Source organism: Malaclemys terrapin, chromosome 9 (genome assembly GCF_027887155.1).
Source record: "Malaclemys terrapin pileata isolate rMalTer1 chromosome 9, rMalTer1.hap1, whole genome shotgun sequence".
Taxonomy (NCBI): Eukaryota; Metazoa; Chordata; order Testudines; family Emydidae; genus Malaclemys; species Malaclemys terrapin.
The window spans coordinates 83,265,516-83,292,500 of NC_071513.1; the positions used below are offsets into that span (position 1 = coordinate 83,265,516).

A 26,985-nucleotide genomic window follows, 5' to 3' on the forward strand; every position below is an offset into this window, starting at 1 on the left:
GTATTATAAAGATTAGCTCACCCACAGTTTTCTCCCAGCTTCGGACCAGCTGTGATCCTCTATTCAAAAGATGATCCAGCTGCTAGATTGGTTTCTACATTAAGAATACCTGGGCGTAACTTGTCACCTCCAAATATAGTTTCAGCAATCCAGTGTTTTCACTTGTGGTTACCCCCTGCTGCTTGTTTTTTCTTGTGCAGAATCTCTTCTGGAGACTTTGCAATTTCTTGGTTAGCCTTTTGCTCACTTGATTACTGTTTTGCTCTGATAGTAAATAGGCATTCATTGTGAAAAACGCAATAGTCAATTTACATATAACCAGAGAGGTAGATAAGCGTCTCCTGTCTGAAACTTATCACCTTCTGATGACCAGTCCCAACTCAGACCTTAAGAGCATATTTTTCAGTATATTATCCATTCATACATGTTGCAATTTTTATGATAATCAATGTGAAACAAGCTTTCAGTAGTTTACATGACACTTGTTTATGAACTATTATGTAGGGACCAGACCCAGGGGATTCCTGTAGCCCTATGCACTCTGTGACCTCTGACAGTTGCACCAATAAGTTACTGGGTCACACAGCCCTGCTCACCACCCTGTACAAGGGTGAAGGATGCTTCCTTTTTACCCCAGCTAATGCAAAAATATTACTAAGAATAAAGCCATCTGAACAGCGGCTGTCACTTTATCAAGTTTTGCTATTTGAAAATATAAACATGTTCAAGAAATAGGTGCGTTAGCTGAACCTATCAAAATGTTTTGTCTTTCCTGTCAATGCATTATGCCTTTCAAAGTCCATTTATAGATGGTCTGATTCCTACCCTGCTGACATTAAGACTTTAAAGCAACACCAGGTCTATGTAGAACATGCTTTCAGAATTTATTTTGGACTTCAGTAAAATAACCTTTTTAAAGAACTTCCCTTAAAAATAAAATGGTGATTTTTTTTTTTTTTTTTTTTTGGACATTTATGTCGACCAGAAAAATGCTGGAGGAAATATGCTAACTGCACAATGGCTAGAAAGTAAGTTAGGATAAAGTACAAATAATATTAAAGGAAGTGATTTTGAGATTGTATTGTATGGTTCAATGACTTTCCATTTATAGTATTTTAACATTTTATTAAGATCCTGGAATCACTGAGACATTCTTAAAGATTTTTTTATTACATTCCCAAAAAGTTTGTTATTGTCAGTATGCCAGTTTAGCTTTGTTTCCATTACTCATTTGAGAGTGGCTATACCGTCGTTCTCTCTAAACATTTTCACGAGGAGGATCTGTTTTTATTCCCCCATAGTTCTGTGTATGATCAGACATATCAGAAGAGCATTTTCAAAAAGTTAAGAATTCAGGAGAGTTTGAAAGTAGTTGTCTGACTCGATGGAATTCTCTAGCAGATGTAAAAGAAACAAACTAGTTAATTGCAAAATACACATGGCAGTTTAGGATGACCTTTAGTGTAGGTACTGTACAACTTCACAGCAACTGAAAAAAATTAAGCAAAGAATTTTTTGGGAAATGATAACTAAGTATTCTGAAGTTACTAGAGTTGCTTTTGCAAGGACAAGAGAAGACTTTACATCATACAGAAATGAGAAGCTGCATGTGCTCATCACACAGTTAAATAAATTTAAGAGAGACAGGACAAAATCTGAGTTTGTTGACATTCAATAAATCATGCTTTCCTGAGGGGGATATTTTGAGTCCAGACTGAAGGAGCTCAGAAATCAGACTGCAGGGAAACATACAGGAAACACACATACAGGAAAAGCTTTTATAAATTGGACTTTATACCTCTGGAATATTGTTGCATGAGATAGCAAAAGGACTTCTAACATACAAAACTGGATCAAAGCCAAGTTTCAATTGTAATTCACTTAAACAACAGAACTTCAGTGAACTAACACCTTGTAAGACATAGCTGGACTTTACCCAGGCTTCTAAGTCACATAGATCTTAAATACTAACAAAAATAACATTATTTTGCTTATATTTCTGACATATACCTTGCATAGCATAAAACTCTCAGCTTATCCTCAGGTTTCATGTTGGCTGTGGTGATTTAACAAAATGTTGATCATGATTAAAATTTAGTGACAAGCACCTACCTTAGTATGAATTTACTCATGTACTTACATAAAACTCTTTATTTTTAAAAGTATACAATACAGAATTGTTTTTATGTTTTTATGAAAATAATATTTTATTAATAAAAGTTGCTAAACGGCAGAAGTTATTAAATAATTGGCTAATCTCCACCCCACACTTCTGGTTCAATGGGTGTTTGGGAGCATATTTGATTAGAAATGGCTCCACACACTCACCGTAGCATCTCAGCAGAGTGTACGGCTGTTGTTCAGACCAGAAAAGGGGAAGCACCCCTCCCAAAATGGGGGAAATGGAGGAGAGCTAATGCCTGAAAATGCCAGAGCTGGGCCCCTCGAACTCCTTGGGTTCTTCACATCCCATTGGCTGGGCATAAGGGGCAAGTGGGAGCTGATTGACCCCTTTGTCCCTCCTCCTGCAATAACTTATACTTTTCAGGAGCCCCATTCCTCTTCAGCAGCTGGACCCTCTTTCCCTATATTTGTAGATACAGAGCTGTTTCCAGGATATTGTGGGTTTGTCCGATTGCCTTTTTGGGAGGATCAGGAAGGATTTTTTTTCTCATTGGGTCAAATTGGTGTAGTGGGTGTTTTCCTCTTAACATTGTGGAGGCATAGTTGGGGTAAAGAAGAATAAGATTTGCAAGTCTGATATTTAGAGATGAATATAGTGATGTTTAGTTTGTTGAAGCTTGGAGCTGGTGTCTAGTGTAGATAAAGACTAAAAGGGCCAGCTCCCAGAGGTAAATGAGACCCAGGATTTTCACTGGTGGAGTTTATGCCTGTAAGGAGAAGGGAAAACTTAAAATCTCCTGTAGAGGCTGTCCCTGATACCCTCCACCTCCTCTCCTCAGGGCTGGGTGAGAGGACTCAGAAGCAAGCTGAGTTCTAGGGCTGAGAGGTCTATTGCAAGTTATTGGTTATATGGTAAGATCCCTGTAACCCCACACTGGACCCATTTAAATGCCTGAGAAATGAGATGGCATAGGTGTATACTGCCCATGCCCAGTTTTAAGTTAAGTTAATAAAGTTGTGGTCCACTGCTTAAAATCCATCCCAGTGTCTGTCTTTTACCTCCATGTTCTGAGCAAGTCTTCTAAGACTCTTACATGTTTTATGTAAATGCTGATTCCATCTCAAATTAATATACACTTGGAGGGAAAAGAACAATTCCTGTGCGAAAGTGAAGGACCACATATTAACTTGATTCTCGAGGTTTTGGTGTGTCCTGCAGAAACCGTAGTACGACTGGAAAAAAAATTTTCAACGCAAAGGGATTAAATCCTGGTGTAATATAACATATACACATAACTGAATTGCATTTTCCATTTCATCTTAAATATTCTTAAACCACAGGAGCATCTCTGTATTCAGAGTCTCTGAAGAGGCTTCTAATATGAATGAGTCTGGTGTGTGCTCCGGAAACTTATGGCTTTCTGATTCCTTAGAGAAGAAACTTCTGCTGTAAAGAAGTATTTATATTGGGAATCTTGGAAAGCCTAGTTTGAGTGGTGGTAGAGGGTTATAAAGAGAAACAAAAAGTCTCATGGAAAGTATGCAAATCTTGTAAGAAGTGTACAGCGAAATGGTTCCCTTAATTCAGGGAAAAAAGATATTATTGCTATTACTAAAAATAATTGAATAATAAAGTAAAATATATACACAGATGGCTATTGAAAATTTACTTCTTGGCACTGAATATGGGTAACAGACTTGAGGCTGGAGAAGCTTAACTCATCTAAGAGATTAAATGTAGACATGTTGGCTTTGTTCTTCAAATTGGGATCTATGAGGATAAACAAAATAAAACATAATTTTGCTCTCCACCATTCAATAAATAAGGTATTTTAAAAGATTGTTTTTACTAAAGTATTTTATTAAGATTTTCTTATGTTGTAAATAAAATCTTAAGATTCAAACAATGTTTTCCTATATTTATATTTGTAGGCACAAGTATTGCAAAATAATTTTATTTCATGGTAATTAGTGGGAAAGTTTTATATGCAAAAAAAGTTTGCTGTTTAAACATTTATTATATGTTTGCCATTTGAAAGGAAAGCAAAACTGTATTTTTTAAAGGTAATTAATGTAGACCTCTATGTTAATATCCCTGGTTAATAGATAATGTATATTTAGCATTCTCTTTTATTTTTATTAGAATAAATCATTTTAGTAACAATTGCTACTATATATCTAATATATATTTCACAGGTTTCTGCTATATTTCATATGATTTAGAACAAAGTAAAGGCCAGTACCCTCAAATATTGTTACTTCATTGAGGATGTATTTTTTTAATGTTGTACCATAGTACTTACAAACACTAGTACAGATTTTCTTATTGTTTACTGTGCATTGCTAGTTTAGAAAAAATGGTCTGAGATTTTCTCATGTGCCTAATGATTTTTAAAACAATAGACCAAGGGCCTGAAGGAATAGAGGAAGTGAATGGACACCAATGTATCCAAATATCTAATTTTGCCTAAAAGCAAGTGCCGGTAGATAAATGCCCATAAAGGGATTTCTTTCTTAAGCCCCGTGGATTTTTTTTTTTCTTTTTTGCAACTTTTTGTGAGAGTTAGAAATGAAAACCATTCATCTAGTGCCCCAAAGAACGGCCTTATTGAATGGAATAACAGCGTAATGTACCATTGAAGGCAGGATTGAAAGTGATTATCTTGTTAACTCTTGACAGTTACCGCCAGCTTGAAATAGAACTGGCAGGCTTGATTTGCAAATGAATTAGAGCTTTTTCATTTTGTGCCAGGATCATCTTTTTATATTCTGATATGACAGATGCTATGTTCCATGCTTTTGTTTCTCTTCAGTTTTATACTTGCAAATAAAAAACAAAAGATTACAATAGTAATTTTATTTGCATCTTTTCTCTTGGAGTTTATTCTTTGTGTAGAAGTTTTTAATCTTATATTTTTAAAAAAATTGTTTGAGAATAATATTGTTCCTGTAAAAATGAAATTTCATTGGTTTAAGTACAGTGGTAATTGGGTGAATGAAGGGGATTTAGAAGCTTTCAGAAAATGGAAAATTGATTGTACTCAGATTGTTACTCTTTAAAATGTAAACTTTAAGTGTAATTCAATGATAAATAGTAGTTGTTACTGAGATCCAATAGCAACTGAGCAAAGTCTAACATTTTAAATATTTAACCGGAAACTATGCTAATAGTAAATGCATGTGTAATCTTTTTCCACAGTCTTTATGTTGATAACTGTGTTTATATTCCGTAGTCATCCAAACACAGATGGTAAGGTGTTAGGTATGATAATTATCTTGCACTCTTTATATGTTCCTCATTAACCTATAACATTCTTTACTAGTCCAGAGAGTTTTTACTTGAGTAGTGCCTAGTATTGTTAAAAGTTATTGTGCATTGTTTAATATTCAAGGTAGCATTCTGTGCATTTACATTGTTGGTTTTGTTATTTTCTTAACCTATTTTTGTACTTTGAGGCAAATTATTAACACTTCCTTCTACCACTAATTTTTATCACTGAAATGTTTTATACACTTTCACCTACAGGAAGTATCTACTAAATAACTTAAAAAAAAAAAAAAAAAAAAAAAAAAAAAAAAAAAGGTAAAATAGTCAAAGTTGTCCAATTTATTGAAGCTGTAACAAACAAGACAGTTAACAGAAGTAGCTACATTCAAAATCCTGATGCTTAATTACTCATGTTTGCTGGGAATTCAAACCTTGATGACAAGGTTTTACTCTTCAAAAATATTCCTATGTGAGGAGGAAAAAAATGAGAAAGACTAAGTTGAGACAGCGCTGAACTATCAGAGTGAATAGAGAAATGGCTTGAATTGTCATTGTCCCACTGTACCGGAAGAAGGACAAGGAGACATTTTGACATGGGTTTAATCAGGCCGCAACTTATTATAAGATGTCTGGGACAGACAAGTGCCCGGCAGATAAGCGTATAGTGCAGGTAACCCCACGTTTATTCCATAATTACCTGGGGGGCTTCTGCCAGCTCCCACTCTTTTTCCATCCAGGTCCCGCCAGCCAATCCATTGCTGGGACCTTATCATCCACTTTCTTCCCGCGCCCCACCCCACCCTCGTAGGAGGGTTAAGGTAGGCTACAAGAAAGTGGGGTTGGCTCCCTGCCATATCAATCACAGGAGTCCCCAAGTGCCCCCTCCCTTTGTTCCTTTAATGAACACCTCTTTTTTTACGTCCTTTTCCAAGCCATTTATCCGGTTACTGTATACCTTTCCTATGGAGTATCTGCACTGGACATCTGCCACAAGGAAGTGTCAGCAACTGTGTAAAAGGACACTTCAGGCACAGCACTGCCCCTTTTAAACTCTTCATTCCCATAGTATCAGTCAGTGACTACACTGACCTCTCCTTTCCTTTTGCAGCAGTTTTCTCTCTCTCCCTCACCCCGCACCCCAGCTATCTAAAGCACTGTTCCCTTCATTCGTTCATTCGGCCAGCCAGACAAATGCCTCCCACTCCACTTAAAGGTGCGGTGCAGTCGACCTGAAAAAGTCACTTCTTATTTGATAGTTTACAGTATTTCCTAATCTGCTTTGAGGTTTCAGAAAAGTAGTATTTGTAATTCTTTTGGATCCTTCTTTGGCTGGAATACAGTGACATATACTCATTATTTTCTGTTTAAGAAAAACTTTTCCCATAAAGAACCATGAGTCTTCTCTTGACCTTGTTTAAAGCACTCACATTGGGGAACAGTATTCTGTTCTTCTGGAGCCCCATAGTTAAGTTCTGTATTTATTTCAGATGTCCAAGATCTTGAGTATGAGTGTATTGGCCAGGGCTGAGCTTTGGTTGTCTCTCTTTGTGAACATCTGAAAACATCTTGACTGTACGCACCATTTTCTATGTTAAGATAGTGGGGAAAAATTCATGAGTAAGGCAAATTGTTTACCTCTCTGCTCTTATCAAACTCATTGACATACACCAATTTTAGCACCATCTAATTTTTAGTTTATTTTATTCTTGAATGGTTATACCCTGTGCTAATGTCTTGAGTTATAAGATCAATTGCAAGTGTTTATTGTGATTTAGGCATTGCTTGAATTTCCTGTTGTAGTTTGTGGTGATGAAACGTACTGTAAGGTTAGTTATGATATTTAAAAGTGACATTTGACTTAAAATTTTCTATAGTCTGTTTGTTTTTGTCAGTTTCCTTTTTAAAAACTTAGAGCAATCTGAGGTATGAAATGTGTGTGATTCTTTGCTATGAGTAGATTGGTAAAATGTTTATTAAACATGGCATGTTTTGTATAAAAGTTATTTAAGCTTCACAAAGTTATTCTTTTGATTATGTATATTTACAACATTACTCATCAATGTCAACATTATCAATGACATAAGGTGTAATGATAGCACAGGAGTTGTGCTGACACCACGTTACTGATACTTGTGGGGGAATTCTGTGCCACTGCATGCACGCAGAGTTCATTTCCCCTGCAGATTTCTTTGCTTCCTCACAGAAAAATGACTTTCTGACAGAGAAGCAAAGGGAAGCCGCAAGAACGGTCACATGCCCCCCTGCATCCGGACCTCTGCTGAGCCCCTCTCTCTGCATCCAGAGTCAGCCTCCCTACATCCGGACCCCAGCCGAGCCTCTGCATCCAGAACCCCCGCTGCATCCAACCTCTCCCCCGCCAATACCCAGACCCCCTCGCCCCAGTGAAACTCACGCCTCCAGTATCAGGAACCCTGCACCCGGATCAATCCCTGATGAGCTCCTTGCACGTGAACCCTCACCCTGATGAGCCCCCACACATACCTGGCCCCCACCCCTGCAAGCCCCAGCCGGCTGCACCCTCCCCCAGCACTCAGACCCCCCCTGCTGAATTCCATCTCTCCACACCCAGGCCCCCCCCCCCCAACCACCTTCACCTGGCCCCTCTACAGAGTCCCATTCCCCTGCATCCAGAACCCTCCGAGTCCCTGTGCATCCAGATCTTTCCCATATCTGGCCCCCACTTCCTCCAAAGGTGCCTGCACCCAGATTGCCCCACACCTGCATCCCCCCCACACTAAGCCTCTCCACACTTGGATCCTGCTGGGCTGAGCCTGCCTGTCCCACACCTGGATCAGGGGCCAGGGCTGGCGTCTGTGTGAGACTCTGTCCCTCTCGCTTGCTATCTTGGTGCATGTGGCATGGAGGGGCAGGTTAGGGTTTCTGAGGCAGGCCCGGCCCTTGCACTGTATCAGGACTGGCTGTAGCCTCACTGCCGAGTCCATGTCCCGGGACAGGGGGAGAGAGGCCGCAAGGTGATCTTCCCCCCCTCTGTGCAGCCAGTGGCCTGTGCTCTCCACTATCATGCTGGAACCTCCACATTATTGACAAATAAAATATGCAGAATTTTGAAATATTGCTCACAGAATTTTTATTTTTGTGTGTGTGCAGAATTTTTAATTGGCGCAGAATTCCCTCAGGAGTACACTGAGGAGAGGTGCACTGCATGATCAAAAGTTGGAACTGTAATCCAGCCTAATTTAAGGTACTGCACACTCCTTTTGGTGGTGTGTAGAGTACATACACTACATGCTCCTCTAGCACGGGTATAAATAGTGGTGTAGATAGTGAGGCACTGCTTAGGTGAGTAGAATAAAGACACTCCTGAACTATGTGGGTATGTACCCTACTTGGTTCTCTGATTGCCCCAGCGGTGCCTTGCCATTTGCACTGATATTTTTAGCAGAGTAGTTTCCTGCTGCCTACCCGCTGTTTGAGCCTTCCTTTTCTGAATGGAAGGGCTCTAGCACTGGGATAAGACTGTGGCAGCTCCCTGCTCCCCAACCCTTTTCCCACTCTAGGACCTGCTGGCTTGCAGGTCCCTGCTGTAGGAGTCTTTCCCTGAAGCAGGGAGTCTCCAGCAGTGTGGAGCTGCCAGAGCCTTTCCTCTCTGCAGTAAGACTCCAATGGGGAAAGGCTCTGCCAGAGCGTTTCATTGATGTGTATCTACACACTGCCCTGTGAACACAGCCTATTTTCATTGTGGTGGGTGGCTACACATACCGTACATGCTGTTGCAAAATGTGTACAGTGTAGATGTAATCTTAGGGGGGGCTCTTTTGTCTCCCTGTCTGGCTAGCCCATGCATTGTGGTTTAAGTCTCTTCCTGCCTTTAGCTAAAGTACTGGAGGCTCCTGCTTTTCCAGCCAGCACTCTGCTGACACTGCTAAACTCATTCATCGCAATATGATGCAAACTTGGTGGGAGTGGGATAGTGGGGCAAATTGTTTTGACGTTTTACATACAGACACTTAACTTTAACTCTAATTCATTGGTTCTCGAACATTTTTACTGGTGGCCCCTTTCACATAGCAGGCCTCTGAGTGCGACCCACCTTATAAATTAAAAACACTTTTTTATATATTTAACACCATTATAAATGCTGGAGGCAAAGCAGGGTTTGAGGTGGAGGCTGACAGCTCGCGACCCCTCCAAGTAATAACCTCCCGACCCCCAGTTTGAGAACCCCTAGTCTAATTCTTGAGGTCTTCATGGAGCTAATGGCGGGGTCTGCTGTTCCCATTCTCCTTTCTTTAGGGATGATTTAGGAGCTGGGAAACTAGTTGTTCAAAATCCTTTTGATGTTATTGTAAGGATAGCTGGCAATCTAACCTTCTCTTTGTCTAGCCTTGTAGCAGCAGGATGGGAAAATCCTTCCTGTTCCTTTAACACTTATGTCAAGTCCGAGTGGTCTGGGGTAATGAGTTTGAGTTCATTACTGATATTGATGCCTTGCCAGCCCTTTGCCCCACCTAACATGCTGAGAATGTCATCAGCTACCATGTTGTGTGGGACAAGGCCTTTAACAACATTTTTTGTCTTGAACATTGTTCTAGTTTGACCAGATGTCCCGATTTTATTGGGACAGTCCTGATTTTGGGGACTTTTTCTTATATAGGGACCTATTACCCCCTCCCCCCCCCCCGTCCCGATTTTTTACACTTGCTATCTGGTCATCCTACATTGTTCAGTTATTTAGGACACAGATCAGGGCAGCTGTATTGAAGTGATAAAATGCATTAATGTTAGATACTATAAATACTTGTTCAAATATTTTTTCCCAATCTGAGTTCAATTCCAGATTCTATATCTGTATTTGTATTTTGGAGCGTGTACCTTCCTGACAAATTTCCCTGCAGAGGTATCTATTTCTTCTATTGTTTTGGGGCATAATAATCCTTCTTGTGACTCTTGCCCACAGGCACTGCCTCCCAGAGTGCGGAGCCAGTGCTCGGTGCAGGGGCAGTGTGCAGTGCCCCGTGCCACTGCCCCTTCCCTCTTTCCCCCTGCCTAGGAGCTGGACCTGCTGTTGGCTGCTTCCAGGGCACAATGCGGTATCAGAACAGGTAGGGACTAGCTTGCCTTAGCCAGGCAGCACTGCCGATGGAACTTTTAATGGCCCGGTCAGTGGTGCTGACCAGAGCCGCCGTGACCTAGTGCCTTACATTCTGCGACCCAGTACTGGGTCACGACCCACAGTTTGAAAACCACTTTTAAATAAAGTTGTGGCTTTTGCATTTAATTGCATTATGATATTCATGTCTCATAGTTTCCATGTCCACATCAAATGTAATTGTGTGTGTGTGTGTGTTTTGTTTAAAGACAGTAATGAAGTGCTAATGAGGACCAAAGATTTCAGGGCTTCTTACAATAATGTTTCAGTGGTGAGGAGTATGTTAATAGTCTGTTATGTCGAAATCTGGTTACTGGTTCTGCAATTTAATGCCTAGTTTTGATGACTACACACTCATCCTAGCTATGTCAAATTTGGTGATGCAGTAATAGCAAATACTATTGTAGTTATTTGAAATTTTACTGCAAGTGACATTATAGCCTTGGCTTTGGTTAATTGTATGCTACCTGGTATTCTAGCCACAAAGCTATTGCAGAGAAATTTAGTCACCAAGGACATAATCGAAGTTTCAAGAATTAGTCAATAATGATTTCAGCATGTAATTGAGACACTAGGACTAGACTGCTGTGTGTCTGTCTTGATAATGAATGATATGCAAGACATTTGCTAATATTGACTTGAACAGCAGCATACATTAAACTCAGACTTAATACATATTTCTATTTGTTTCCCCTCTTGTTTTTTATACTGTTTATTTAAAAATATAACAAACATGTGCTAACAATCACAGACTAACCATCATCATCTGACTTAGTGGTCAGTGAAAACACAGCCCCTGTGACACTACCTCAGTATTAACTGCATTGCAGTACGCGCACCCACTCATTACAATGGCCAGAAGTAAAGCAGTCCATTGGGTGGGTGTTTTTATTAGGTTTCTCAGTAGCATCTGGAATACAAACATTTCCAAGTGCTTTGCAGAATTAAATAATATGACACCAAATAGGACACTGCATGGTAACTGATACTGGGCTCTTCATTCAGAGCAGAGAAGGGGAAAAAGAAATGTGATTTTAACGGCTATGCAAGGGAATGACACAGAAGTAGATGCTTTACTATATCTGAACTGGGGGCTGAAGAAATGTCTTTTTCCATTCTGGCATAACCAAACTACCCTTTGCTAAGGAGAAATAATATCGAAACCTTTATTCTAGACTTTTCTTCTTACCAAATAAAATAACTTCATGCCTAATTAAGGTACAGGCAGGGCTGATGAGAGCGGGGGGAAAAGGGGTACTGCAGCCCTGAGTTGAAGGGGGCCCTGAAAACATCTAACATCTGTGTAGTTGAAATTAAATGGGAGGGACTGTGGCCCCAGTGAACATGATCTCCTGGGCCCAGGATACTAGTACATGCTCTAGTCAGTTTTTAGTTATGATCCTTTACTTTTAGAGATTTTTCCGGGAAGGTTTTTTTATACTGTATTGGCCAGAAATCTGCTTCTATGCCCAAGTTGTTAAATATGGGTGAGGTCATAAAATATACCCTTTTATACAATACCTTTCATTGCAGGGATCCCAAAATACTTGAAATATTATAAATGCACAGCACTACTGAAATATGATCCCTTCTGTGTTGGGGGATAGTAAGCATTCAGCATGCCGCACCTCTTGTTCGGGGGAAAGGGTAAACCTTTTCCAAGGATAGGCTCTTTGCCCAGCCAGTCATAGTTCTCTCATAACCCCCAGCCCCTTTTCCCCAGGCATCTTAGATTCATTGATCCCAAGGCCACAAGGGACTATTGTGATCATCTGCTCTGACCTCTTTTATAACACAGCCCATAAAACTTCACCAAAATAATTCCTAGAGCTTTTCTTTTAGCAAAATTTCCAGGCATGGTTTAAGAATAGCCAGTGATAGAGAATCGACCACAACCCTTGGTAAATTGCTCCAATGGTTAATTAGAGTCACTGTTAAAAATGTATGCCTTTTTTCCTGTCTGAATTTGTCTAGCTTCAACTTCCAGCCATTGGATGGAGTGGAGTTATGCCTTTCTCTGCTAGACTGAAGAACCCATTATCAAATATTTGTTCCGTGTGTAGGTACTTTACAGATAGTAGTCAAGTTACCCCTTAATCTTGCTCAGCCAGTTCCAGTTCCTCTCCTTCCTGCTCCTTGTTTAATTTCTCTCCCCACAATCCTGGCCTCTAGCCACCCCCACACCTCACTGGCTCCTCATCGAGTCTAGTCTCCCTCACCAGGGTCCTCATCCAATCTAAGCTCCCCTCTCCCTCTACTCTTTGTCCTGGCCTCTTTGGCTAGCCAGTCAATTCTTCCCCTGCACCTCCTCAGATTTGTCTCCCTTGTGCCCCACCTCTTTCCCCACTATTCCTCCCCACCAACAAGTCCGTTTCCCTCCCCTCCCTCCCTTCCTCTTCATCTGATCTCAGTTCTTGCCCCACACATTACCCTCTCCTTTGTTTCCTGTCTCCATCACTCAGCTCCCAGTCTCCATCTCCCCTCATCTCCCCTCCCAGTCCCTCTCCCACACCAGGTCTAGCTTTTGTCCCTTCTGTAGTTGAATTATGCAGCTTCTTTCTAAACACTGCACAGCAGGGGGGCATTGGCTTTATGGCCACTGCAAATAACAATGAAGAAAATGAACTACCTATAAGTAGATGAAGTGTTTTGTTTAACTGTAGTGTGCAAAACAGCAATAGTTTTATATTTCCTGATTGTGAAATTGCTATTAAATTGAATGTATTAATGCAGGTAAATTATTATTTGTGAAATCATTAGTTACTTGAGAGCATGACTACTTTTAATTTTTTTTTTTGTCAGTAACCTTGATTAACTGTTTGGCTTTATACATATGTGTGTGTTTATGTACCATATATACTCATTCATAAGCCGAATTTTTTTAGTAAAAAAGGAAAGCACCAGAGAAGGGGGTCGGCTTATGAACGGGTATAGAGAGGGAGAGGTGGGATACAGCCCCTCCCCCCAACAGAGGGAGCAAGGAGAGACAGCAGAGCCAGAAGGGAAGAGGCAGGGCCATAGTCTCTCTGCTTCTGGCCACACTGCTCTCCCCCCATCCTCTGAAGCAGCTGCAGCTCTGGGGCTGGCAGGCTGCGGCCACGCTGCCCAGCCCGCTGGAGCACGCTGGAACATGCTACGGCCGCACCGCCCAGTCTGGCCCGCTGAAGCAGGCTGCGGCCATGCTGCCCAGCCTGCCGGAGCAGCTCCAGCCAGGCCAGAGACATTCTCCCCTGGCCCTCCCCAGATAAGGTGGGAAGGGATGGGATGGGGAGAGTGTGGGGGTCCTGAGCTAGGGGTGGGGTCATGTGGGGGGTGGTCACAGGGGTTACTCCCCTGACCTCCAGCTTCTCTCCTTCCCCCCCCCCCCAAATTTCCCCACCAGTTGCTGTCCCGGACCATCAGGGTAAGCAGCTGGTGCGCCAGGACACTTTGTTTACTTGGGTTTACCTCCGTGCCTGCGGATGCTCGAGGTAAGCAAACCATCTCGGCCTGCCAGTGGCTTATCCTGATGGCCCCAGAGCCAAAGTTTGCTGACCCCTGAATTATAGGGTCATCTTATTAACAGACCATAAAAAATCCATCTTGGGGGAGGTCGGCTTATAAACGAACCGGCTTATGATCGAGTATATACAGTATGTCAGTATATGTGTAGGTGTAAATCAGTGTTTTCAACAAATATCAACTGATATAACCTGTTTCTTTGTTCGATAAACTTTCAATAATAAGTTAACATGAGCTCAATTAGGTTACTTTGTGGTTTCAAGTAATCCAAAGATGGCTTCACTTGCCTCATTGAATTCCTGGCTTGTTGTTACAGATCCCTCATGGCCATGATTCAAATTTAGTTCAGCTGTAATTTTTTCCTCATCTAACTTAATTTTTGGACTAGTTTGAGTGGTGTGCTTACTGTCTTTAATGAATGCTTTTTAAAATAGTTCTTTACAGTTGAAATTCATAATAGAGGAAAATCACAACTCCAGAGCTGATGTGAAGGGACAAGAGAAGTAAAATTACAAATAAGTACTGTACCCAACAAACATGAAAACAAATGTTGTTGTGCTTTGTAGACTAATAGTTTGAAAGGCAAATGTGTATATTGTGGGGGCAGTGTAGTGTGGAAAAAATTAATGAAATTTCTGGTAAGCTAAATATTATTTGTGAATATGAAATTAATATTAGCTATCTGTTCTTGCACAGCTCCTTTTAAACTCTGAATCTGAAGCTGTGCATAAAACAGCTCTTGTCGCCATTTACAGTGTTAAAAAGGATAATGTATTCTATTAAAAACTTAGGTGAGTTAATGTTTTGGTAGTCATTTTAAAATGTATTGTGACTATGGTGTAGCAACAGTTCCAGATTTTTTATAATACAATATTTAGAGTACAACATTAATTGTAGTAGTGTCATCTTATTACCTAAAGGAATACATTTTTGAACAACAAAGATAATTTTGTCTTAGCTACATTTTTACTAGGTGTCATTGTATGATTGAGCCATGGTGTCCTCTGGCTGGTAAGATGCTTACATTGAAACTGACAGGTGCCACATGGTTTATTTAGGACAACCTCAGCCTTGTCCTAGTTAGTTTCATAATGTTTGCCTTATGTATGTTCAGCCACTGCATTTCCTGCTTTAGAGCCTTGTGTTACACCAATATTACTATCTGTGCTGCCTCAACTACAAATTGGATGAACAGCCAGTGACACTTTTTCAATATTATTACATTAAACCAAGTGGATTTTGATTGATAACCTAATATTCAACTAATGCAAAACATCAATCATGGCAAGTATATTAATTATTTAATATTGCAGTCTAATTCAGAAATCAATGTGCTGCATGAGGGGAAGGGAAACTCACTGTTCCCAGAAGACTTAAGACAGAACGATTTGAAAAAAATACCCCCCCCCCCCTCCCAAACCCTGCTGTACTCTTGTGTGTTAGGTCGATACAAATCTTTATTCATTTGCCAATAATCTCTTCCCATTTTCCACATCAGGACCATTTTATCAGTTTTGAGACCTATAATTGAATTAAGTCTGCTTTCAGCACAGGGCAAACGGAGTTGCACAAATATTGATGAAGTCATGACAGGGACAGCACAGGAGATAGACCACTAAAGAGGACAGATTTTATACTGTTAGCTGGAAGCTTCCTCCATCAGTGTCTTGGATCCTGCTTCTCAGTAAATTAAGTTCATTAGGATCTTTAGCACCAGAGGAAAAAATATACAGGACTTCATTTTTATCTAAATAATATATGATCTTGTATAGGAAGTTTTGGTTATAAAAAAAAAATAGTATAAGAGAAGTCCAACTTTTCCTGTGACTTCATTTAAGATGAATTTGAAGAGAATAAGTATCCTTAGTATACTTACTGGAAGCTTTGTCAAAATTATAAAGTAATACTTTAGTTTCATATAGAAGAGCCTAACATTATTAACATCAAATAATCTACAAAAAGGAATTCAAAATTAGCTTTGTATATTAAAATTTGTGATTTTTGTGTGAGACTAATGTAATGTCAATGCTAGTAACTAGATAATGTAAAAATGTCTTAAATAAAAGGAGATTGCATAATTACTGGAGTATTCAAAAGTAACATTAGGTTGGATGTATTTAAAATCACATTTCCTTCAATATTTTTGTATTTGTAACTCTTTAAACCTTTTTTTTATATTTTGCTAGTTAGCAAAATAGAAAGGGCTGATGTTTACCATTTCAGAGGAATAAGGGTTTTTTTTGTTTCTTGCCATTTCTGGTTTTATACGTCTGCGTAATTGTTGAAAAAGAATATTCTACACATAGGTAAACACTGTTATATGACCCAGGAATTAATTGCTTGGAATGTCATTTTTTTCTGTTTGACATGATTGCGACATCAACAGAAAGGGATAGTTAAGTTTAGAAACAGATTTAATGTTGAATCTATGAAAGCAGAAACTGGCTGTCATCACTGAGTTTTTTTTTGTTTTTTTGGAAGTGCCAGAGAGAAGGCATCTTATCCTGTTCACTTCACTCAGCTGGGCAAATTGTTCATCCTTGTCCAGCTTGGCAAACTTGCACTGTATCTGTGCTCAGCAGTGTGCATTAAAGATTAAGTTTTCAGTCTACATTTACCTTGCCTTAGTGTCTTCAGGTTCTCATTGGTCCTTCTTTGTAACCTTCCAATTTTTGTGGTTTTGTTTTTCCTTATTTTTTCTATCTGTGCATTAGAGTTTTGCAACTGATGTGAATAGAAATATGTAAAGTTCTAGCATCCCTAACATCATCTAGTTAATTAACGTACGATTAATTCATTATCTCCCGTGTTTATGAATGTTCAGAACATTTGATAACAAAGTTCTGGTAGAGGGAGCTCAGACAGGCAGTGCACATAGATTTTTGATGTGATAGTACTAAATTTGGTTTTTGTTTTTTTTAATTTTTCTATGAAGTAGTGGTGCTTTATGTTTAAAACATTTTTTTGGATTAGTACAGTGGTTCTCAAACTTTTTGTATTGACGACCCCTTTCACACAGCAAACCTCTGAGTGCGACCCTCTTTATAAATTAAAACACGTTTCTTATATTTAACATTATTTTAAATGCTAAATTCACAACCCTATTGTTTAAAATGAATTTACCTTTTCTCACTGCTTTTCAATTAAGACTAAAACACATTTTTATTGAATTATTGTTATAAGCAGAAAAGTTTTAAAAAAAATAGTTACTGTTTAATATTGGGGTCTGAAGAAACTTGGCCAATATCACTTTTCACAGCAGACTAGGCTCTCCATTGACACCCTTACTTCTGTGCTGCTGCTGGCAGCGGCGCTGCATTCAGAGTTGGGTGGCTCATGACCCGCACATAATAACCTCGCAACCTCCTGGATTAGTAGGTTCTGGGTTATAACAATTGTAAGGAAAGTAAAATTTTGGAGTTTAAGTAGGTAAATAATCTTGGCTTTAATGAGACTGTTTTTTCCCTTGTGTTTTTAATAGTCAAGATGTAAAAGTTAAGAACATTAGAAAGATAGTCAAGAATTTACATGACTTTCTTTTGACATTTTTTGGGTTAAACATAAATCGTTATAGACGGGGGTTTAGCAACTATTTACAACTTCTGTTCTTGTGTTACAGGGACTCTGGAAACATCAAAGCTGGATTAGAACATCTGGTAAGTTCTAATTTTCTCTTGAACATTTGCATCATCTTTGATATCTGCATTCCAAATGAACACTTTTGAATGAGCTTTGAATACCTTGAATTGAGAAAGTCAACCATTTCCCAGAGGGTCAGCTTACTGTTATTATGTGAAGGCACTTACATTTTCATTTATCTTATGGTTTCAAGGGAATTTTAATTTTTTTAAATTACTTTTTTTGATGTAGAGATGAAATAAAATGGACTACAATCCTTGGATTGATGATTGCCTTAATTATAAACAAAAATTGTTTGGTGTTGGATTTTTGGCATATCCTGATTTAAAAACAACAAACTTGTGTTTTTTTTTTTAAAAAAAGCAAATATTGCATGCATAAATATGGTATGTTTTAGTAATCTGAAGTCTTTGAAAGAAGTACACAGCTTTGTTTTTTCTATTGTCTTTGCCTTATGAATAATGTATTGATTTAAATTCCATTCAGTAGTACAATATAAAATAATTGAGATGCAAAATATTTTTTGGTTTAAGTAAACATATTCAAACCACAAGTGAAAGCAGGACATACATAGCATTAAAAACTAATCAGTTGATCAAAACTGAAAATCCAGTATTATTACAAGTGCAAAATTCATCAAGATTAGTATATTAATGTCCGTGATCATCAGAACACTAAGCATTTCATGTAAATGGATCATTTTAAGTCATTGTGTGGGTGATGGTTACATCTAAATGTTCAATAGTACACTCTCTTCTCTAAATCAGTGTGAGAACTTTTGAGATTTAAGTCTTCATTTAGGTATACAGAAAACGATTTATATTGTTGTACTCTGCCATGAACCATAAAAGGATATAATTATCACTGCTGAATACAAGTAATTTTTAGCAGTTGCTCATCGTTTCCCCATGTATTTTCACATTCTCGAATGTGGATAACCATTTAGGAAAGTATGAGTTTTGTAGAAGCTTGTGGACCACGCTCTTCCTGTATATTTCCAGGAGAGAGAGAGGACATGGACCATGTATGGCACAGTTGTCAACTATCTCTTTTCTTTTGGTGGGATGACAAGAACTCCATCCCTACTTGTATTCTGAATCTGCACGTACTTGAACTAGTTGGTTATGTCCGAATATTACAGTAGTTGAGAAATGGATCTTGCATGCTAGTTGAACCTCTTAAATAAATTTTTAAAATGTTTCATTCCTCTAGTGTTGTCAGGTTGCTGTAATCTAATGGGTTCGGAGACTGCTTCTAATGCATTATAAAGATGCTGTTGTCCTGACAGATGACCATGGCTGGTACTTTTTTCTAAATTGGGAATAGTATGATAGTTGAAAATGCAAGTATGATTTATAATGTCGCCTCAAACCATCAGGTTAAGTAAGGAGAGGCTGAATGGTTTTCTAGGAGCCTCTGAAAAAAGAGGAGTCTGGTTCACTGGCACAAGCACTGTAGTCTAGTACAGTGGTTCTCAACCTTTCCAGACTACTGTGCCCCTTTCAGGAGTTTGATTTGTCTTGTGTACCCCCAAGTTTCACCTCACTTGAAAACTACTTGCTTACAAAATCAGACATAAAAATACAAAAGTGTCATAACACACCATTACTGAAAAATGGCTTTTTTTCCTCATTTTTACTATATAATTATAAAATAAATCAATTGGAATATAAATGTGTACTTACATTTCAGTGTATAGTATATAGAGCTGTATAAACAAGTCATTGTCTGCATGAAATTTTTGTTTGTGCTGACTTCTCTAGTGCTTTCTATGGAGCCTGTTGTAAAACTTCACAAATATCTAGCTGAGTTGATGTACTCCCCGGAAGACCTCTGTGTATCCCCAGGGGTATGTGTACCACTGGTTGAGAACTAGTGCTCTAGTATTATGCGGTAAATTCACTGGAAAGATAATCTCTGGAAGTTCTCAGCACCAAAAGATTGTTGCTATAAGTACACATCATATCTTTTAATAAAAGCTTGTCTTCATCAGATACATTTATTCTCTTGTGCTTCTATAAAGGACTTGTAAATAAATACAAATAAATAAATTAATCTATCTCCTAGAGCTGGAAGGGACCTTGAAAGGTCATGGAGTCCAGCCCTCTCCCTTCACTAGCAGGGCCAAGTACTGATTTTTCCCCAGATCCCTAGGTGGCCCCCTCAAGGATTGAACTCACAACCCTGGGTTTAGCAGGCCAATGCTCAAACCACTCAGCTATCCCTCCCCCTTTGACAAAAGCCTCCATACTTCGTTAGGAACTCTTTTTTTAATAATTTTGGAAAAACAGCTGTTGTACATACATGTGCAAACACAGAAACTGATTTTGCAAGATATATAGAGATTTGTGTTATGTATTGAAAGCAGGATTCATACTAGAAAGGGTTTTACATCCTAAATTTATAGTCAGACAACTTCATGCAAGCCTATTTACTTTACCTCCAACAGATTGTAGGCACATTTGCAAGAAAAATTAATCATTTGATTATAGAAAACTCACCCTGTTTTTTTTCTTTTTTTTTTAAAAAAGGCTATTTCCAAATACCTCTAAGGGAATCACTGCCCATATTTTTTTAAAAAAAACACCTGATATTAAAAAGAGAAGAAAATACTTTGCATTGATTAGATAGACTGTTTTATCCCTTGACTTTTAAAAATGAAATGGCACCCATGTTAGTTGTGGTGTAATCTTCACTCTTCCTTTAAATGCACATTCCTTTCAGCCATATGCTTTTCACCACCTTATTCATATGGTTGCAATCTATCTAGATACTTCCAAGTATTTCTGTGATGCCTACCACCTTGGTATCTAACCTCTATCTGTGCAACTGACTGAATTATGTAAAGTAGAATATCTTTTCCAGAAACCTGTGAAACATATTGTAGGTCATCATTTGAAAATATTTTCTAATTTAAAAAGAGTAGCTGTTGTCATGAATTGAAGATAATTAATATTTTAGACTTCACATGCATACATCAGTTGGTTATTTCTGTGGTATGACGTTTTGAGGTGCAATTAAGGCTGCCCCTCCGAGTGAACTCCTTAGACAGCTTGACAGAAATATTGCCTGCACCCTAGTGGGAATTGCCCTCTAGTGTGCCTCCCACTACAGGGTCAGGAGTGTGATCAGGTTGCACGCTCCTGTGCCCATAAAGGGCTGAATCACGTCTAAGGTCTGAAGAATTTTGCTTAACCGTATGAAAAAAAAATTAATGGGAAAATCTATACACATACCTTTTTCATTAAGGGAATTAGAGATTCACAGTACACTTATTTAAAACATTGTAATTGTAACTTTATAAATTATTTTTGGATAGTTCTTCAAGTTACAGAATTAAATAAGTTGTAGAAACCTCAGAGTAGAAAGAGAGTAAATGATGTTTGCAATTCTCAGTGGTCTTGTTTTCTAATAGTTATGGTAAAAAAGAAACATGGAGCCATATGAGTGTTTCTTTTTTTTTTCAACAGAGAGATCCCATTTGTGCCTTTCATATTGTATAACATTTCAGAGTGATGATCCTGCTTGTTCTTGTGGTCAAGCAACACAGTCTGACTGTTTTAAGTGTTGACGTGCACCTTGTCATTAATAGCTTGTTTAGCCCATCAGTAGCTTGCATGAATACAGTTATTGCCTGCTAGCCATGTTGTTGTATATTAATCAATAACTAGCAACAGGGATGATGATAAACTCTTCCCAGGCTGGCCATATGGATTTGTGCATGGCCTATGCAAGTAAAACAATTGTTCACTATTTACATTTATAGTCAAATAGCTGTTAGGTTACATTACAACTAAGATAGAGCTGTTCTACCACTGAATTGTAGTTTCCAGATTAAAACTGTTTAATTGTTATGGTTTTGATTAAAAAAAAAAAATCCTAGTATTCAAGCATATGGCTTGAACTTCAGTTTTTTGCTCAGTGATGTTTTGCCCTTAACTTACCCTTTTTTGTAACTCAATGCTATTATTGACTCTGGAAGTGTGAGACTCACTATGTGATTCATGAAGCTGGTCACCGTCTTGTATTTCCTTCATGGGAGGGAATCCAGGAGCCTGCTTTAAAAGTTTTATTTTCATTTCAAATTTACTATACAGTCTGTATAGTCCTTAAATTGAAGAGAAATTTACAGATTGGGAAGCTGCTCAAGTGACAGCCTAATTTCTTCTTCCTGAAAGTTTATGATGGTGTCAAAAAACTCATGGGTCCTAAAACACATCATTATTGGCATGTCTCATTGGATGGCAGTATAGGAGGTATAGGCTCTGAGATCAACATATGCTGTACTTGTATCTGTAGGAAGTATTAATCTATCTGAAAAAAATGCAGTTTCTCTAGATATCTGATACAATCAAGTGGATTAGATTTCATCGGATTTACAAAAATATAATAGTCATGTAATGTATTCGAGTAATGTATTTTAATTACCTAAATTTATTGAATATATGAAAATACTTGGGCTTTAGTCTAGTCTAGTATTTTTCAACTAATTAGAGGCATGCAGATGTCCAGTACAGAAGCTCCCCGACTTACTCAAGTGTTCCGTTCCGTAAGTCCGGATTTCCGTAAGTCGGGTTTGCGTAACCCGGGTAGCGTCTGTATTGCCCCCATCATGTTATGAATCATATTCACAGCAATACCGGGACACAATAGGATAACTGTACACAGGAAGATTAGCCTCTTAACTCTGGATTTCCTTGCTTTATATAAACTTGGTCTACCAAAGAGACCTCTCTAAAGAACATCTTTGCTGTTAACTATTCAATGACACTCTTCTTCTCTTGTGGCCTGATCCAAAGTCCACTGAATTCAATGGTAGACTTTCCATTGATTGAATTAGCTTTTGCTCAGACTCTTGGTGATTATGGAACCAATATCCTAGAATGATGAGTAAATGAGTAGGTCACCATGATTAAATGAGTTGCTGGCTTTTTAATGATCTGTAAAATGGAGATGTTAACTACTTGTGTTAACTAACAATCAGTTGCCACTCTTCACATGAATAGTGATGTTAACCCTGGCACCCTGACTAATTTCCATACTAGCCAATTATATTCTGCTAGCTTGAATTCTCCCTCAGTTGAATAAGAGCAGGGCTGTTTGAAAGTTTCTGCTGCAGCTGTTTTTTATAGAAAATTGGGTTTTTGATTAAAATCTTTTGTGGGAAATGTCTGTTCTCCACAAAAGAACTTTTATTGGGGAAAAAAAAAAACTGAGTACACAAAACCTGAAAAAAAATTATCTGGAAATGCTGCTGCTGCTGCTATGGTTCATTGGAGTTGTAGTTTGGGTGCTTCATTTATCTCATTCTCTTCTGTGGACTGGGTTCCCTGGCCAGACTACATCTCTCAAGATGCATCTTGCTGCAGTCTCAGAAAAAGGGTAGAAACATGGTGTATCGTGGGAGATGTAGTCTGGTCTGGAAACTCAGACTTTAGAGGAGAATTGGGATGTCAGACAGCCAAACTGACCCTGAAGCTCTGTGATGGTATTTCTGGATAGACATTTTCAGTTTTTGCTGAATAATTTGAATCAAAAAGTCAAAATTTTCTGTGGGGATGGGAGGAGGGAACCACATTTTCAGACTAGCTCTGTAAATAAGATATTCTTCACTTCATATTATAAACTGCTATAGAGTTATGTTGATTTCTAAACATTATAAATGACAATTTTTTAACTCAAAGTATTACAGCCAACTTGGAGGAATTCTTTAGACCGTGTCCCAGCAGATAAAGCAGAACTGATCATAGAACTAAAAGTTAATGGTATTTCAGGTACAAATGATCATGACTAAGGCTACGTTTTAGTCATAGATATTTTTAGTAAAAGTCATGGACAGGTCATGAGCAATAAACAAAACAAAAATTCACGGCCTATGACTTTTACTATATATCCCTGACTTGGGGGGTGGCCCGGGAGGCACGCCCTGGGGGTGCCACAGGTGCTTGATTGGGGCGGTCTAGCGCAGGGATTGACAGCTCTATCTGGCTCCTGGGAAGCAAAGACCTCCAGCTTCTAGCTCCACATGCTGCCTTCGTTCCACCCTAAGCCCTAGTTTTGCAGCTCCTATTGGCTGGGAACTGCAGCCAATGGGAGCTATGGGGGCGGTGCCTGTGCCTGTGGGCGGAGGCAGCATGTGGAGCTAGGAGCTGAGGGAGGGGAGTTTCTATCACCCTTCCGGGGAGCTCCCCCCAGGTAAGCACTGCCCGGCACCCAATCCTCAGCCCTGAGCCCCCACACCCAAAATCCTGCTGCTGGGAGGATGGGGTGGGGGACCTGAGACTGCCCCAGCAGCAGCCATTGTGACTGGCCCAGGAGCTGCTCAGGCGGCTCCTGGGCCAGCCGCACGGGCCACTGCAGAAATCGTGGAGGTCACGGAATCTGTGACTTCCATGACCTCTGTAACAAACACGGAGCCTTAATCATGACTTGATCACATTTATAATGTGGACACAGAATGATGTCCAGATCAATAATATATATACCTGGTGCATTTAATGGTGCCCAACTTCACAAAGCTAAAAACAATTATATGTCAAATGAGCTGGGAGGAAGAATTTAATTAGAAAAATGTGAATGATAATTGGAAATAATTTAAGAACACCTTACTAGAGGCCCAGAAAGCCACAACTGAGGAAGAAGGCCAGACTGGCTAAAAACTAACCTGGTTTAGAGGGGAAATGAAGGCAGCTGTAAAAATGTATAACAGATGGAAGAAGAGGGAAGTTAATAGAAATGAATATAAATCAGAAGTTAGAAATTGTAGAAAATTGTTAAGGGAAGCAAAGGGGGGATACAAGGCAAAATCTTTGGCTAGCAGAGTTAAGGACAATAAGGAGGAGTTTCTTAAGTGTGTTAGGAACAAAAAGAATCCTGACAATCAACTGGTAGAATTATCAATAATAATCCAAAAAAGGCAGAGGTGTCCACTGTATATTTCTATTCTGTACTCAGGGAGAAAAACAGCTTATGTAGTTTGATCATATGGTGATGATACCACTCTTTCCATTCCACTAGTCTCTCAGGAGGATGCTGAATAGCAGGTACTAAAGTTAAACATTTTAAAATCAGCAGGTCCAGATAACTTGCATTAAGAGTTTTAAAAGAGCTGTCGGAGAGACTCACCGAACCATTAATGTTCATTTTCAATAAGTCTTGGGGCACTGGGGAAGCTCCAGAAGACTGAAAGAAAGCCAATGTTTTGCCACTTTTTAAAAAGGGTAAACAGGCCTATGATTACCAGAGTCATCCCGTTAGTTTGACATTGATCCTTGGCAAGATAATAGAGCGGCTGATATGGGACTTGATTAATAAAAAATTAAAGGAGGATAATGTAATTAGTGAAAATCATTATGGGTTTATGGAAAACAGATCCTGTTAAACTAACTTGATATTTTTTTTATTAGATTGCAAGTTTGATAAGGGTAATAGTGTTGATGTAATTTTTTGTAAGTCATTTGACTTGGTACAGCACAATATTTCAATTGGGAAATTTGAATGATATAAAATTAACATGGCACACATGGCTGAATTAAAAGCTGGCTGACTGACCGATCTCAAAATGTAATTGTAAACAGGGAATCATCAACAAGTTTTTTTCCAGTGAGATTCTGCAGGGATTGGTTTTTGGCCCTGTGCTATTTACCATTTTTATCAATGATCTGGAAGAAAACAAAAAATCATCACTGTTAGAATTTTCAGATGACACAAAAATTGGGGGTAGAGGTAAATAATGAAGAGGATAGGGTCACTGATCTGGATTGCTTGATAAACTGGGCCCAAGCAAGCAATATGCATTTTAATACAGCTAAATGTAAAGGTATCCATTTAGGAGCAAATGGTGTAGCCATTCTTACAGGATGGGGGACTCTATCCGCAGTGACTCTGAAAAAGATTGGGGGGTCATGGTGGATATTTAATTGAACATGGATTCCCAGTGTGATGCTGTAGCCAACAAGAGCTAATGTGATCCTGGGATGCATAAACAGGAGAATCTCCAGTAGAAGTAGAGGTTATTTTACCTCTGTATTTGGCACGGCTGCAGTTGCTGCTGGAATACTGTATCCAGTTCTGTGCCCACAATTCAAGAAGGATGTTGATAAATTGGAGAGGATTCAGAGAAGAACCATGAGAATGATTAAAGGATTAGAAAACATACCTTATAGTGACAGGGTCAAGGATCTCAATTTATTTATTTTAACAAAGAGAAGGTCAAGGGATGATTAGATTACGGTCTATAAATATCCACACGGGGAACAAATATTTAAAAAGAGCTCTTCAACGTAGCAGAGAAGTATAATACAATACTACGGCTGGAAGTTGAAACTAGACAAATTCAGACTAGATATAAGGTGTACATTTTTAATGGTGAGAGTAACTAACCAATGAAACAAGTAACCAAAGGTTGTGTTGGATTCTCCATCACTGACAATTTTTAAATCAAGATTGGATGCTTTCTAAATAATTTTGGGGAAGTGCTGTGGCGTGTGCTATAGTGGAGTCAAATTGGATGATCACAGTGGTCTTCTGGCCTTCATATCTATGAATCTATTAATATTATACCCTAAATTCAGCTGGATTTCAGTGGTAGACCCCTGTGTAGCACTGTATTTCACGTAAATTTTGTAAAGTCTCTTCAGGATGCAAAGTGCTTTATACATATGTAAAATAAAAGCTTAAAGTGCTATTTCAGGTTTATGCTATGTGAATACTGGTGAGAGGCAACTAGAACTTGACAAAAATCTCTAGACATGAGAATGAAAAGTATGAGAATATCTGATCAGGGACACAAGTTTAAAACAGCAAAATAGGAGACATCAGGAAAGCTTGAGCAAGATCAGGATATTTTGGGGTGGTATGAAGGAGCATTTGAAGCAATGTGCTTTTATGGGGAAGGAAACAGTAGCATAAAAAGTCAAGTTGAGGTGGGAAATGAGCATGAATCTATGCATTTTTAGAAATATTTCTAGGTAACCAAAAAATGGCCAAACTGATGAAGAAAATTGGGCGCTGTGTGGTTCTGATGATATCATAACCCATTTAAACTTTGCTCTTGTGGTTTATGATGTCACAAAAACCATCTGAGGTATTTATTTCCTTGTAAATCCCTATCATTCATGACTCTCACTTATTCTGCATACAGCTTATGAATTTTTACATACCAGGTAATTTGCTTACATAAGTTATTTAAAAAGTTTAGTTTGCTATTTGATACAGTAAATACTAAAGTCTTCAACTTGCTTTATTCACTTATTAGTTCTTAAGATTTTTTTTTGTTACAACATAACAGGTATGTTATAGGAGTGATTCTTGTTGGAGAGGT

The 26,985-nt window shown here is 38.7% G+C and overlaps 1 protein-coding gene across 1 annotated transcript in view; it reads left to right on the forward strand.

Moving 5' to 3' along the window:
• The window catches only part of RSRC1 (arginine and serine rich coiled-coil 1), a 354,741-nt gene that overhangs the window by 109,021 nt on the left and 218,735 nt on the right, over positions 1-26,985 (forward strand). Inside the window, exon 5 of the mRNA XM_054039514.1 lies at positions 17,644-17,680. Coding sequence (XP_053895489.1) covers positions 17,644-17,680 — 37 coding nt within the window. The remainder of the gene's footprint in view (positions 1-17,643; positions 17,681-26,985) is intronic.